We start from the raw sequence: 16,342 nt of genomic DNA on the forward strand, positions 1-16,342 counted from the left end.
CACCTAAGAAACTAAACATGACTGAAGAGCAGAAGACCACCAATTGACTTGTCTATCTTATATTTATAAAAATATGGCTCACATGGACCTCATCATTGTTCAGTAACTTATCTTCATACTTTCTAAGGTCTATCTCATACTTCTTAAGCCTCCATGAACTCTTCCCATCCTCATTTTCAGCTGACAACTTTACTTATATAAGTTTACTTACTGATTCCCTGTTTTTACTGAGAAAAGAAATCAGAAGACTATGTTTTTATGTTTCATCAACATATCTAGCAAACAACCTACACCTGTCCTGTATACATCACTTTAGCTCCTGCTCTAATGACTGTGTTGTCTGCTCCAACCAGGCCAACCGTTCCTCTTAGAGCACCCACTCCTTTGGCCTTTTCAAGAGCATTGCTCCTTCAGATAAATACTCTTTCTGTCTTGCATTACACATTTTGCTCTTAAATGTTAGTCCCACCAACATATACCCATGCTGTAATAACTTTTTAAAAATCCTCTCCTCATATCCTATGTATGGCTAATTTCAATATCATTCTTCTGCTTCACTTTTTAGAAAAACAATTCTTCAATTTTCTATACTTGTTCTTAACTTCTCACCTCCCATGTTCTCTTAAATTCACTGGAGTCATGCTTTCTTGCTCAAAATTGCAGAGAAACCACTGTAGACAAGGTCAGCCATGGCCTTCACAAAATCAAGTCCAATTGTCAATCTTCAGTTCCCATCTTACTCAGCCACTCAGTGGCATTGTCCCTGGTGCTCACTCCCTCATTTTTGAAACATCTTTATTTGGCTCCCAGGACAGTGCCAGCTCCTGGTTTTCCCTCTACTTCACTGGACATTCCTTAGAATACTCTCCTGTTCCTGATTTCTATAGGTTGGAACAAGAGGTGCGTCCATCTCTTCTTCTTTATCTATACTCAGTTTCTTAATGGTCTCATATAATCTGGTTTCAATGAACACTTATAAGCTGACTACTCTCAGATTTATGTTTCAGCTCAATCTCTTCCCTTAACTCCAGCCTCGTAGATACTCCAGCTACTTCACTTGAATATCTAATCATCAACTATTTCCAACAACAAATATGATTTCCTTCCCAAATATGCTCCTAACCCATTGTTCACAGTCAACTGCACTATCATTTACCTTGTGGTTTAGATTTCTTAAAAATCCAGAGTCATTCCTTGATCTCTTTCTTTCATATCACATATCAATCCATCAGCAAATCTTGTCAACTCTGCCTTCACAATGTATCCTTAATTAGATCCTGAATCCAACCCCTTCTCAGCATCAGCACTTTTTAGTTCAAGCCCAATCATTTCTTTCTGGACTACTGTTACACCCTACAATGGATTCTTCATTTCCATTCTTATCTTTCTTCTCTTTCTTCTTAACCTCCTCTCTCTACTCAGCCAGAGGGATCCTTTCAAAAAGAAAAATTAGATTATACTATTTCCATGCTTAGATCTATCCATCATCTTCCCATGTTTAGAATAAAATCCCAAGATCTTGCTATGCTCTAACCCTGCTTACCTCTCCAGTTTCATTTATTATCACACTAATCTTGTCCATTATGCTTCATCCACAAGACTCTTTGCCATTCCTTATATATACAAGCAAGCTCTTACTCCAGGGCCTTTACACTTGCTTTTCCCTCAGATACTGATATGGCTCATTCCCTCACTTTATTCAGGTCTCTGCTCAAATAACACCTCTCTGAAAGGCCTGCCCTGACCACCTCCACTAAACGGCACCCTTTTTCATGCCTTATTCTTTTATCCTGCTTTGTCTGTCTTCTTAGTGCTATCCATGACCTTACTTCTCCATTAGAATGTAGACTACATGAAGGCAGAAAGGTTGCCTGAATTGATCACAACTATGTGTGCATAGAATAGTCCTCAGAAAACTGAAGGGCTCAAGCAATATTTGTGGCATGAGTTGAGTGAATATTCAGAGTTCAATGCCAAATTTCTGGTTTATATATTCAGGGATGTTCTGAGTTGGAGTTTCTAATAAAAAATATTAAATGACTAAATTCTATCCTAAGTTATTTTAGGGCTCCATTCATCACTTACAGACTAAACAAATTTCAGAGATTTGGCTTCGTATGAGAGCATCACTGCAGAGAGACTCCAGTACACGTTGTGATATCATTTGCTTATCTGGAGATTTTGATGCCAGAAATATGAGCCTCAATCTCAGCATCCAGGCTTAATAGCTCTCAGAGGAAACGTGTATCAAAATAACATTATATAATGTAGAAAAAAAGCATCCATTCTATTTTGTTGTTGTTTTTTAGCCTCTGAAATTTTAATCTATTTTTTCCAGGATACAAATATCATAAGTTATTGACAACATCTCAAAATGTCATCATATTTCTCCCTTTATCTGGTGACTGACAATTTTTTTAAGACCTACCAAAAGATAGCGGTAAATCTTTTGATTAAAAGAGTGAGAATAGGGCTTCCCTGGTGGTGCAGTGGTTGAGAGTCCGCCTGCTGATGCAGGGGACACGGGTTCATGCCCCGGTCTGGGAAGATCCCACATGCCACGGAGCGGCTGGGCCCGTGAGCCATGGCTGCTGGGCCTGCATGTCCGGAGCCTGTGCTCCATAATGGGAGAGGCCACAACAGTGAGAGGCCCGCGTACCGCAAAAAACAACAACAAAAAAAGAGTGAGAGTAAAGATACATATATTTCCTCATTGAGTTAGTGCAGGCCTACTTGTATCTTTCATCTTTATGCTATTTTTTAAATAAATTGTAAAAAATGTTTTCATCTCCTATAATGACATGGAAAATATCCAAAGTTTTCTTATGCTGATTCATTAAGTGTGTTTACATGCAATTAGACAAAATAATAATATTGAAAGAAGCAGATTTCTTGTTTCATTGCTTTAAGAGAATAATAAAAATGGAATCATTCAAGTCACACCACTAATTTGAATACATTATTATTTTAAAAGAAAGTAAACAAATGAGTTAAATGTTTTTTTGCTTTAACCACTTATTTTTAAACTGAAAGATTAAGTTACTCTGAAGTTGTGAGGATAAGGACTATACTGTATTTGTCTCCTACCTAGGACACATAAATAGATGTTCAATAAATATTTTTGGAGTGGATGAATGTACCACTTAAGAACGTACCTCAGAAATTAAACTAGAAATTTAGAGCAATCTTCTTAGAGCTTGATTTGCACCAAATTGAAGTTTGCAAAATGTTAACAGTAAGGAAGAAGCAATTGCTTTTTGAAAGTCTTCCTTTCATAAAAGAAGTCCTTTAATATTACTAGTTTCCTTAGTTCATGTAAAATATTACTTGGGTTATAAAAATTGATTTTGTGTATAACTGTTCACAGACAATATTTTCACAAATGTGAATATAAAAGTGTTAATGGAAGGCAAACTATGAGTGATACACTTTTCTAGGCAGAGTGTGGAAGAGTTTTTAAGATGAATAACATTTTGCACCTGCTTTTGAGTTGCAGACAATGTGGACTGCTGGGTAAACAGAAGGATTCCAGACAAGAATTCAGGGAAGGACAGTATCAGAAGTTCAGTGACAAGGAAGTGAAGTCACTCACTCCATGGAGTAAAGCTTAAATCCTCTAAATTGCATTTCAGACATTTTACATTGGGTTTTATACTAGGATAAGCATATCTTTAAAGCAAGAAATATGTGACATAGAGAGGATGGGAAATTTCAAAGGGGCATTTGACTCTTATTTGTGTATGTGCCATCACATTTCATGTGCTCAAGAACTGTGCATTTTTACAGCTTGTTTCAGTAACTAAAACAGAACACACTGATCTAAAAGAATGAGCAGATGGAATTCAGTCTGGACCTGAGGGACATGACTTGCCACGTTCATTGGTCCCTGACGTGGACTGATCTGAGACAGTGGGATTTTCAGTGTGTTTCACTAGTTGCAAATGTCTTCCAGGCATGCCTTTCAAAAAGCTGGGAGGAAAGGCACGCAACAAGTAAAAAATATCATTCTGATAAATCGGTAAGGTCAAAAAATCTCTATCTTGGGTAAAACCCAGTTCAACTACTGAACAAACAGAATCCTCCTTCTAGACTGGTTGCTGCATAAGGTAGTTTTCAAGACACCTTTCTTCTTACTGCAAACTGGGTCAAACTTACCCAAATATTTGGTAACATTTTATGGTACCTGGTATGCACCAATAATTCCTTCTGACCCTTTCTCTCCATAAGCAATCTTGTGGAATTTAATTTCCCATCTTAATATTGTGGGTATTTTCAGGTACCTATATTTGGCCACTTTTAAACTTATTTTACTAAGAGAGTAAAGATCTGTGGTTTAAATTAGAATAAAATCTATGCCAGAGATAACAAAAGACTTTGGGTTTCTATTTTTCTTATAAATAAAAGGATAAATTGTGTTAACGCAAAAGAATAGGTATGTTAATCTTCCAGATTTTTTTCTAATAGTTAACTGGTTAAACAAAATGTTTTATTTACAGAAATAGAAGGGCCATTCCTCAACACTGTCAGACACTAATTAACATGGGTTTGGTGACCTTATCAAGACACAAAATCATAATTTAAAAAATTCACCAAGGAGTTTGAGATATTAAGGTTGGCTACCATGTAGACAAAAAAAAATCTTTTACCCGCTCTCGAGTAATAATTAAACTGATTAGAAATTCTAATGAATTAACCTAAGATATTTAATACTGTTTTAGTCACCTAATACTTCCAGAAAATTATTTTTTCCTTTCCATCAATCTTATACTTTAAAGGAAACTTACTGAATTGCAGATGTACAACCAATATCCCTAGATAGAAAAGAAGGTCATTTTTAGAAGAAACCAATCTCAAATGAAAGCACAGCCTTCTGCCTGGTCACATACATATTACACACTCATTACCCACAGTGAAAAAGTAGGTCATTCCTCATTTCTTATTTATTCCCTGGCACAATCAGACCACATGACGAAATGTGAGATGCTTCAGAGTTACTGTCAGGACATGAAACCCAAGACAGTGAGCAGAACAACAGCCACTGGCAACAAGGCAAAATCCAACAAATTCTGGATTTGGATTTGGTTTTATGTTACTGGAAGCATATTTGCTCTAGTTTTTAATAGTTCATAAGAAACAGAAATCATAATGTATCAACATAGTATCCACCTACAAAGAGTTCAAAAAAGCCAAATTTTTCCCCTCATTCGCCCTCTTGTTCCACCAACATTTTGAAAACAAAAGAAAAAAAATTTAAAAAGAGAGAAAGAACACAGAAATGATTTAAATAATTTCAAATCCTTATTAAACATCACTGAAGTGCATTTGATCCATCAGGCTGACTTTCAGTTCTTACCACTAAGACCTTGCAGAGAAACTGGATTTACGTAGTTTTGCCTTCCAGGATTGATCTAGAACTGTAGAGGTGAGATGTGTATGAATATGGGTGTGGGTTTTAAGTCCGTTTTATGAACACGGACACAGGACAATTCTCATCATTTGTAGTAGTCTTTGGAGTCCAATCATGCAGAATAACAGGCAGATTCAAGTCAGGTCTTATCGCAAGATAGACATGGCAAGGTGAACAGTTTAATGCTAACTAGGGGTGGGAGGTTTGTGTCCATTAGATTATACTGGCCATTGGTCCCACGTAATCAAAAGTTAGATATACAAGAGTCCATATACAGAGGCCTTCCATTTCAGCTTGCTGACCAAGGAAATGTGTCAATGTGAGCCATTTCAGACAGCGAAAAAACTGCCCAAATGCTAAAAGAAATAAAATCTTATATTTTAATCACATGGAAAATAATTAATATAACTATTTACATTATAACTTGATTGTTGTTCTTAGAGAAAAGAGTTTCCATTCTTGGTTCAATGGTATCTGTGGAAAATGTCTGTCTTTCACAATTAAAACACGTGTGGGGTATTGTGAGTAGGGCAGGGGTGGGATTCCTCCTCAGACCCAAAGTGGGTGGGCTCAAAGATTCCTGGGGCAGCTTGATCCCTTTCTCTGAGCTATAGAAGATAACTTTTTCAGCAAAGCTGATGATCGTGTTCTGTGCAGAGCATAATGCTTTTAAGATTTAGATTGTCATATGTTAAGAGAATCAAATAGAAATAGACTTTGCAGAATTTAGATTTTGCAGTGACTAGTTAAAATTTAAAAGTCTGTTTTCCTTATTGTTTTCTTTTTTCCCCTGGCAGGTCATAAAAGGATTTATGTAATCTCACCTATTCTACTTATTCCATTTGTCAAGGCCTATTTTCGGATTTATCAGTCAGCTGCTATCAGTATCCACAGGTAATAATTTTCTGATAATGATAAAAGATTGAGAAAAAAACTATCCAGCTCCTTGGCCCTCAATTAAATAGTTTACTCCAATTGGAGAGAACTGACCAGACTCTGGTGCACCTGTGGGGTACATTCCCTCAAAGCTCAGTCATCAGATTCTTGAAGATGCAAGATTATTATCAGTTTTTATTCCACAAGAAGAAATTTGGTTGTAAGGCCAGTGTATCTCTTTTTAACACATTGGCCCACAAAATACATATAAAAAAATCAAACTGGTAGTGGTGGTTTTGCCAAGATCTCCCAACAATCTAGTTCCTCCTGCACATAGGCATACAGCTATCCCTCCTACAAAATACTATAAAACACTTCTTTAAGGATCGTTGTGAAACTACTTGCCATATAGGAAGTGACAGGTTAGGCCTCTCAGTGTGCCAACTTCACATTCTGAAAGGAAACCCCCAATTACAGGCAGGACCTTCACTTTTTCCAAGAATATAGACTAGGTGACTTGACACTTCCCTGCCTGAAAAGCAAGAGAGTCCTTTGGAAGTAATAGGTGACTATACAGGAAACATTTGTTTTTTTTAAGAAAAGAAGACTCATTGCAGAACATAGTATATTCTCTGAATTTGGTAATAACATAATCACCTCCTGAAGATACTATAATAAAATGGACCCAAGATTGTGAAGGACCAGCGGGCTTTTGAAATGATTATTCTCTTTGTTGGCCCATCACCTGTCTTGCTTTGACAACTTAGGAAAATTAATTCTATAAGCAGTCAAGAAGCTAACCCTTAGCTCAATTTGTACATGATATTTCACTATGAAGGATTTGTTTCATTTTTTCTTGTCCATAGGGAGTTCTGGCTAAAGGGAATCAGCCCCCAAGAGCCATACAACAGGAGAGATCAGACTAGTAGAGTTTAGGGAAGGTGGCAATAGCAGGGGAGGGGCATTGGCTAGTTCTTGCCTGGTTTCATCTGATTGAAAAAAAAAATCACTTCTGCAGACATGAGAGAGAGTCTAACTGTCAAGCAGTTCTAAGATGCTGGCTGGAGATTTTCTTCTGTTTTCTGATGTCATTTTGTGGCCGATGAAATTTCCCTTGTGACTCTCAACAGCTGCCTGCTCTCTGCACTCAATTCTGTGTGATTAAAGAGCCGGGAGTAGAAAGGCCACAGGTATAGCAAGAGAAGAGCATGGAGAAAGAAGATAAGCAAAGAAAAGGGAATACAGAGAAGAGAAGCTTTAAAAACGGGGGAGGGGGTTGAGGGAGTGTGACAGAAAGAAAATTGAGAAAGCTCATGTGATTGGGGAAGCATTTTTAAAATCAGGTTGTCTGCAATATTAACCAAAAACTCTGGCAGCAAGATAGAGAAACTGGGCCCCTGCTATTCCAGGAGACAAGCGGCACAGTCTAACGTTTTTTTCTCTCCATTTGAAACAAATGACCTCTTGTCATGAATCCTACTGTGTGAAGCAATACCATAAATGGCAGCATTGCTCCCACGGCGATGGTCAGGGTTGACTCTATTGCTTGAAAAGAGATACAGCTTTCCTACTGTTGTGTTTAAGGCAGTTTTCAGAGCACTGGCATTCTTGTCTGCTCTGTTTTCAAAGGGATTCCATTTGCCAGTCATCTCACACATATCAACCACCCATCCCATGCGTTTCACTTCTTCTTCAGGTGAAATACCACCGCACTGGTGAGCACCAAAATGGTCAGAGTGCAAAGAGCTGTGATGAATACTTCACCAAAGTGAATAAGAAGAGAAGCCTCGACCTGGTCCCTATTATTGCTGAGAAGTCACCCTGGTATCGCCTTGTATAGAACCAGGATGTTTCACAGTGCCTCCTTAAGTGCCCAGGAAAGCACTTTCATTTAATTTGAGCTAAATTCAGGAGATTTTGCTAAACATTGACATAAATGCTTCATGGCTTTTAAGACACTCTATTGCTAAAGCTACTTAGCAGCAGTAACTTATGGGCAGAGTTATTGCTGTCGTGTCACCTGCGGTACAAAATTCAGATGATCAGCCCTTCTTGGATTGTTGAAATGTATGAAATAAACAAATAAACATGAAACATCAGCCATATTAAGGAGTCGCAGAAACCCCTGAGGAATGTCTGTGGAAATGTTTTCAAAGGCTAACCTGAGGATCACCCTGGGCTTTGGGTATTTTTTAAGTAATTTTTTTTTAATTCTAGAAGAGGGCAGTAATATTTCTTCTCTAAATAAGACCTTGGCAAGTTATAAACCTGGAAAGTAGCACACTCATGGAAAACACAACTTACAATCTGAAAATAGCCTAGGTAGGCTCATTTTCTGTTAGGGATACCGTACGGAAGCAATTCCACTCTGTTTCAGGGAAGGGTTCTTACCATCAGATATGTACACACTAACCCTGCCTCTTCACCTGACAGTTGTGACACATAATTTGTAAACAGCAAACGGGGTCTCCTTTCTAAAATATGAATGTTGGTGTCTCTTAGTATCTGGCTAATAATCTCCTTCAGGCCTTCCTCCACACTGCCCCACCACTCTCTATCAGAGAAAAGACCCTCAGCCTTTATTCCTGCCTTCCTTCTAAAGGTCAAAACACATTTAGCACCTGGAAACTGTTACCCCCTCCCACCCCACACTGTACATAAGCATCACATATGTTCTTTCTAGAAATTGGTATACAGGTGCCATTTAATCAGTTCAAATTTGGAAGCTACATCTTCAAGGGTCCAAGAGAGCTCACTCCCCCCATGTTCCCCCCTTTACATGTTTTCTTGTAAGACATACAGCTTAATCAATTAACAAACTAAATAGCTTATATACTGGCAATATATTACAGATGGGTTTATGTCAGAGTAATAGATCACATGAAATGGACCATGTGGTACCCCAGTGCATGATGTCTTGGTAGAGCCCTGAGGACACGGACAGTAGCATCTCTAAGTAAGTATGCTGTATGAATACAGACACATGCGGATCTGTATCTACATCCATCTGACTAGGCCAAAAGGAGCAGGTAGATGCAAGATAGAGACACACACATGCTGGATGGGACCACTGCACACCTTGTCATGCCATTTGAAAGGGCAGTTACAGGTCGCTGGTTCTGCAGCCATTAAAATTACACTTTATGGAAAAGGCTTCTCTAATTGTGTTTGATTTGCTTTCTGTAGTAAGCATCATTAGAAGAAGACCAAAGCAAGAGCAACTAGAAGTTAAATATACATTTGGCTTAGCTGTAATACAGAACTCTGGAGAAGAAGCAGGCTGAAAGATTTGTTTCAATTTTAGGCTTGGATTCTCTCCCTTGCTGTTTTCTTGTCGTTGCATGTCTGTGTTTGTGTGTGTGCGTGAATGTCTGCGTGTGTGTGTTCCATCACATCATCTCCTGAAGAACGCTGGGTTTCGCAGGCAGGCGGCTAGTCACCTGCAACAACCCAGGGGTCCTGCCGAGGCTTCCAGGCTGCTGTCAGTGTCAGATGCCAGGGTCTGGTCGGTGGACATGGAGGAGATATCGTTGACAGACGAGGATGGAGGGAGACTCTCACTGGTGTTCACTGCTGCACCTGTGCTAAGAAAATGAAGACCAACATGACTAAACCTGGAACTGGACTCAGCTGAATGTCACTCAGGTTGCAGGCACGGGCAAATATGATAGGGGATGCCTGCTCCATCACTCATTCAACAAACTTTCATAGAACAACGAATACAGAGCACTGTATTAGATGGTGAAAATCAAGATAACAACACAGCATCCCTGGTCACAAGTTATTCACAGGCTAATGCAGTAATTGTCAAATCTCACTCTACCTTGGAGATCACCTGTAATGCTCTTAAAGGAAAACAAAAAAATAAACAATAAAACACCACTAAAAACCCCAATCACCCCTTGTACCTCCAATATTGTAATACAGTTGGCCTTGGGTGAAGTCAAGGCATTTGCATGTTTTAAAAGCTCCCCAGAGACTGTGGTGTCAAGGGCTGAAGACCACTGTTCTATGGAGAAGGCAAATGAGCAAAACCCTTTAATGTAATCATCTGAGCCTGGATGCTTTCAAATTCAGTGAGCTAAAACAAACACACATAAGATGCCTACCCCAGAAATATGGCCTGAGGGGAAGCCCAGAAATCAGAATTACTTGGAGGCTACAGTTCTAGAGAAATGAATGTATATTAAGTAAATATTATTACATAGTCATTAATTTGACATCAAACTTAAAAGTCCATATAGAAAAGCCAACTAGGACTGTGGATGAAAGTTACCATAGACCAAAAAAAGAATAGAAGCCGGAGCACACCTCTTGATTGTGTGTTTACTTTCCAGCAGGCTTGCTTACCTGGGAATCTCCAAATAAGAACTCTGAATTACTAACTTAGATTAATTTGCAAAATTTTTAAAATTTATCTGCTATGTGGGAATATAAAGACTTTGAAACTCTGAGAAGAAACTTGCTCATGGTAATCACTCAGTAAATACTTGCTGAGCTACAACAGCTTTGAGAACCACAAAGGAAAGATGAGCCAGTGGTATTGTAAAATGGAATTAAACCAGAGCACCCTGGAAAGAGTCCAATTACTTTTTCTCTTTATAGATTCTTTATACTCAAGCAATATGGGTGGTAAAATGTATGTTTTGTGAAATAGTTCGCTATTAAAAATATCTAAAGTATAAGCATCTAAAATAAGAGATGAGGAATTCTCACTACATTGTATTTTATTTGAGAAAATATAGTGTGTAAGATATATTTGGTGAAAATCATAAATCCCAAATAAGACAGTGTTATCAGATAGATCTAATAATTCAGAAAAAAAATCTAATGAAGTGGAGAGGTTAACACAATCTCTTTGTTCCTGGCATAGACATTTCTTGCCTGCGGAAAAAATGTGATTAAAATGTGACATTTGGACTTCCCTGGTGGCGCAGTGGTTAAGAATCCGCCTGCCAATGCAGGGGACACGGGTTCGAGCCCTGATCCAGGAAGATTCCACGTGCATGAGCAACTGAGCTCGTGCACCACAACTACTCAGCCTTCACTCCAGAGCCCATGAGCCACAACTACTGAGCCCGCATGCCACTACTGAAGCCCATGCACCTAGAGCCCATGCTCCGCAACAAGAGAAGGCACCGCAATGAGAAGCCCGCACACCGCTACGAAGAGTAGCCCCCGCTCACCGCAACTAGAGAAAGCCCGCGTACAGCAATAGACACCTAATGCAGTAATAAGTAAGTAAATAAATAAATAATAAGTAAATAAATAAATAACAAATATTTTTAAGAAAATGTGACAGTATCTGGAGAGGACACACACACATAAACTAAAACAGATTATATGTACCCTATATGCTTTTTAAATTTTTGTTTGTTGATTATAAATATATTTATGTAAATTATGAGAAATATAAAAAATACAGGAAAAAAGGTAACAATATGCACTCATCCTCAAATTAATGATAAGAACGGTTAAACTTCTGTTATATTTCTTTCTAGTCTTTTTGCTAGGAAGTTTCTTTAACTGTAATCATTTAATGTATATCCATTTGTATCCTGTATTTTCATACACAAAAGGCTTATGCATTTTTCATGTTCTTTAAACTCTTAAAAGTATCTGTACTTCCTAATCTTAAGTACCTCTAGATTTTTAAATCTGTCTTGTTAACATCTTCCTGTAAATAATTTTACTCTCATTATCAGAAAAAATATATAATGTGAAGTTATCTGGTTTCAATTTATTCCAACTTTACTTAATTACATCCTTTACAGATATGGTGCAGAGCTAGTTCATTTCCTCTCATGACATATGCTAGTAGATTTCCTTTGTCAGCAGACAACCCTTGATTACATAGCCCAAATACCCAGCTCTGCTTTTCTCCTTGATTCTAGATTAAATTATACCAACATCCTCATCCTCTCAGCTTTGGCCTGTAATAATTGAGCATCACCGTGATGGGCTTCTCAGAATCATATTCAATTTTTCCACATCATTATTAAAGGGTAGTGATTAAAACTAGATATAGGATTCTAATAAAGACTTGATCAATTGTGGGCCAACAGAGTGAGATTACTGTCCATTTATCTCCTAGATGATAAATCCCTATACTACAGATGGCTTTCAAATCACAGTACTAGAGTTTAGATTTAGTTTTGACTTGAAATATAAAATATTGCCCATGTAAATTTTTGTAACAGTTTCATTGAGACAAAATTCACAAATCTAATTTGTACAATTCAATGTTGTTTTAGGATAGTCACAAAGTTGTGCAACCATCACAAGAATCAATTTGTAGTGTTTTCATCACCCCAAAAGGAAACCTTATACTCTGTTTCTTACCAACCTGAGGCAATGACTAACTTACTTTCTGTCTCTATAAAATTGTCTATTCTGGACATATCAGTTAAATGGAATCATACAATATGTGACCTTTTGTGACTGGTTTCTTTCACACAGCATAATGTTTTCAAGGTTCATTTAAATCACTACTTCATTCCTTTTTATGGCTGAATAACATTCTACTGTATGAATACATCACTTTTATTTAACTATTTATTAGTCACTGGTCATTTGATGGACATTTAGGTTGTTTCTACTTTCTGGCTATTATGAATAATGTTGTTATGAGCATTAATGTACAAGGTTTTATTTCTCTTGGGTAAATACTTAAGAGGAGAACTGCTGGGTCATAGAATAGCTCTATGTTTAATATTTGAGGAACAGCCAAACTGGTTTTTCAAATTGGCTTCATCAGTTTACATTCCTACTAGTAGTGTATGAGGGCTCCAATTTTCCCCTATCCTCTCCAACACTTATTATCTATCTTTTTGATGATAGCCATCCTAATGTATGTGAAATGGTATCTCATTGTGATTTATTTGCATTTTCCTGATGGCTTTTCATGTGCTTGTTAAACATTTGTATATCTTCTTTGGAGAAATGTCTGTTCAGCTACTTTGGCCACTTTTTATATTGTGTTATGTTCTTTTTATTAGTGGATTGTAAGAGTTCTTTATATATTATGGATACAAGTCCCTTATCATGTAAGATTTGCTGATGTTTTCCTCCTGTTCTATGGATTGTCTTTTCACTTTCTTTTTTTTTTTTTTTTTCGGTATGCAGGCCTCTCACTGTTGTGGCCTCTCCCATTGTGGAGCACAGGCTCCAGATGCGCAGGCTCAGTGGCCATGGCTCACGGGCCCAGCCGCTCCACAGCATGTGGGATCTTCCCAGACCGGGGCACGAACCCATGTCCCCTGCATCAGCCGGTGGACTCTCAACCACTGTGCCACCAGGGAAGCCCTCTTTTCACTTTCTTGATGGTGTCTTTTGAAGCACACTTTTTAAATATTAAGTTGGATTTAACTATGTTTTTTGTCATTTGTGCTTTTAGTGTCATATCTAAGAAACCATTTCCTAACCAAAGATCATGAAGATTTACTCCTATATTTTATAATTTTACCCCTTACATTTAAGTCTATGATCCATTTTGTGTTTCATTTTTGCATATGATGAGGTAGAGATTCACATTCATTCTTTTGCATGTGGAGATCTAGTTATCCCAGCTCCAATTACTGAAAAGACTATTCTTTGCCCATGGAATTGTCTTGAAATCCTTGTTAAAAATCAATTGACCATAAACATAAGGCTTTATTTCTGCACTCTCAATTTCATTTCAATGATCTGTATGTGTATATTCATGCAAATACCACACTGTCTTGACTATTACAGATTTATGGTAAGTTTTGAAATAAGGAAGTATGAATCCTCCAACTGTGTTCTTTTTCAAGATTGTTTTAGCTATTCTGTGTCCCTTGGCTTAATGCAAACCAAAAAGTATTTTAAAGTATCTCAACAAAATAGACCTGGTATCCTTTTGAGATAAGCTTTTTCTCCTTTCCTGGTTGAAATTGATTATGTGGACATGTTCTAATCGTCACAGTTAAAGCTGAGTACTGATTCAAGCAGGGTGAGATAAGACTCAGCTGAGATTAGGCTCCCTTATAAGATTGATGTTTACAAATAAACACAAACCCACAACAATGGCAGCTAGAGAAATTCTACCAAAAATATTGAGGAAATTTCCCCAGTAAAACACAAATTTTTATCTATAAATAATTCTGAATGAAGGCAACAAAAGTCAGGGCAGCTTTTAATAAATTCTTCATATACAGGGGATCACATTCCTACTGCACCTATTTTATAATCAGCATATTTTCAACGTACTTACCATTCTAAGTGTTATGCCATATGGGTTAGCCCGTTATATATAGTTTTGTCACATGATTATTTCATGTTTATGTTTCCCTTGCTTCTTTTGATTTCTTTCATTATATTTCTTAATTTCTTCTATCTTCCTCTATCCCAACTCTTGAGCACAGAATAAGTACTCAGTTTAACAAAATGCTGAGTATCTTTTGTGTGTACTCTTCTAGAGAGGTTCTGTGAGGGAAAGCAAATTTCTCCCTGCTATGAAATGGATGAAACTGCTGACCTAGTTTTGGCTAAGGGAAATCACTTTGTTGTAGTTGTCTTTCTACTCCTTTTGTTCATCAGCTGGCTTTCTGTAATTTCTATCTTCTATGTTGGAATGGTCCTGCCATCTATGTTATCAAAGTTGAATGCAAATTATAGTTGGTATTCAGTTACTCAAAGTTCAGAATCTTTATCAGCTGTATTTCTAGGGTTCCGTAGATTATTGTTCCTGATTTCTTATAGCACAAATGTATTAAAAGAGGTTCTCAACCTCTCCTCTAATGCTTCCTCTATAAAATCTCCATTTCATTCCCATGAGAAGGGTTGTATGAGAAGAGTTCCTCTTTATACAGTGCTATGGTGGGAGAATCGTGTATTATCTAGTGGTGTGCTGGAGTAGCTTTTAGAGGCTTTTGAGAGTCAGTTATTAGCATTTCTTTCCAACTCTGCCCTCTCTGATGTCACATCAGTAGCTTGAAGTTGATCACAGTGAGAATATTTACAGCATAGAAATTAGTAAATGCGATAATCAGTCATTTATTTAAAAGAGATGGTTGTTAAAAATTGTCCCCCACTATAATATAAAAAAACTTTTACTTTTGTATTACTTTTTCTATTGCACCATAATATATGCCTCTTGACTGTAGCCACCTCTGGCTTTACAGGATGATCCTCTCAAGTCTGTTTTTTGTGTAGGCAATAAATGAACATTTAAACCATAAAACCAAATACAAATAATAGAAGGGTCCAGACATAGATTTTGGTTTCAAGTTATTAATTTACTGCCAAACAGTTTGTGACAATCTCTTAAATAGAACGGAACTGAATTGAACTTGATTATAATGTCCACTTGCCCAGGATATACTAGCAGTGTGATAAATATCCCTTCTTCCTATATTGTTTTCAGAGAAACCAGTAAAGATAGACATTTTTTTAAATGTTTATCATCAATAAAGCATTACAAATTTTTGTCAATAAAAATGTCATTAAAATTAACTGAAAATACTAACAGAGTTGCAAATAAAAAATACTAGCTACTTTCAACTTTACCCGGAAAAAATTAGGTTTTATGGAAAGAAGTAACTTACAATAACAAAAATTTATCAGCTAGAAGTTATCTAGCCAAAGGTATTCATTATTTCAGGGGAAAAGGTTGTTCTGCTTTTTAAAGGAAATTATTTTCCTGACCTATCCAAACATTAAAAAAAAGTAGACACAAAGAATTAGAAGAACTACTACAATTTTAAAAAAATCACTGAGATATATTCCTTCTCTGTCTTTGTGATCTTCAGTTTCAATTTGTTTGGGGCTGAGGTTTTTAAGTAAAAAAAGTATTGGACTAGATCTGTGACTAATTGGGAGGGACACACTCTCATGGGATGCAGAATATGGAGGGGGAAGGGCTATATGTTAAAATCACCTGAAGAGCTTTATCTTCCACGTAGAGTTTCTAAAAACTCTCTACCCATCCTGATGTTAAGCATCCCTATCTTGGGTGAGTCATTGTTACTTGTGGGATGTTTCCTTCTCAGGCACAATGAGGCCGTGAACAGACTGAGAGCTAGATGACTTCCTAGTCTG

The 16,342-nt window shown here is 37.2% G+C and overlaps 1 protein-coding gene across 5 annotated transcripts in view; it reads right to left on the reverse strand.

The window, feature by feature from the left end:
- Nucleotides 1–8,956: 8,956 nt before the first annotated feature.
- Nucleotides 8,957–16,342, reverse strand: part of MAPK10 (mitogen-activated protein kinase 10) — a 619,297-nt gene continuing 611,911 nt past the window's right edge. For 3 of the 5 annotated variants that reach the window (XM_032633622.1, XM_032633623.1, XM_032633625.1), the window contains one exon: nucleotides 8,997–9,862. In XM_032633622.1, the coding sequence (XP_032489513.1) occupies nucleotides 9,720–9,862 (143 nt within the window). In that variant the 3' untranslated portion in view covers nucleotides 8,997–9,719. Of the gene's footprint in view, nucleotides 9,863–16,342 lie in introns of all 5 variants that reach the window. The other 2 variants (XM_032633624.1, XM_032633626.1) reach the window with 1 other exon arrangement.

This window comes from Phocoena sinus, chromosome 5 (assembly GCF_008692025.1).
Source record: "Phocoena sinus isolate mPhoSin1 chromosome 5, mPhoSin1.pri, whole genome shotgun sequence".
NCBI classification, from domain to species: Eukaryota; Metazoa; Chordata; class Mammalia; order Artiodactyla; family Phocoenidae; genus Phocoena; species Phocoena sinus.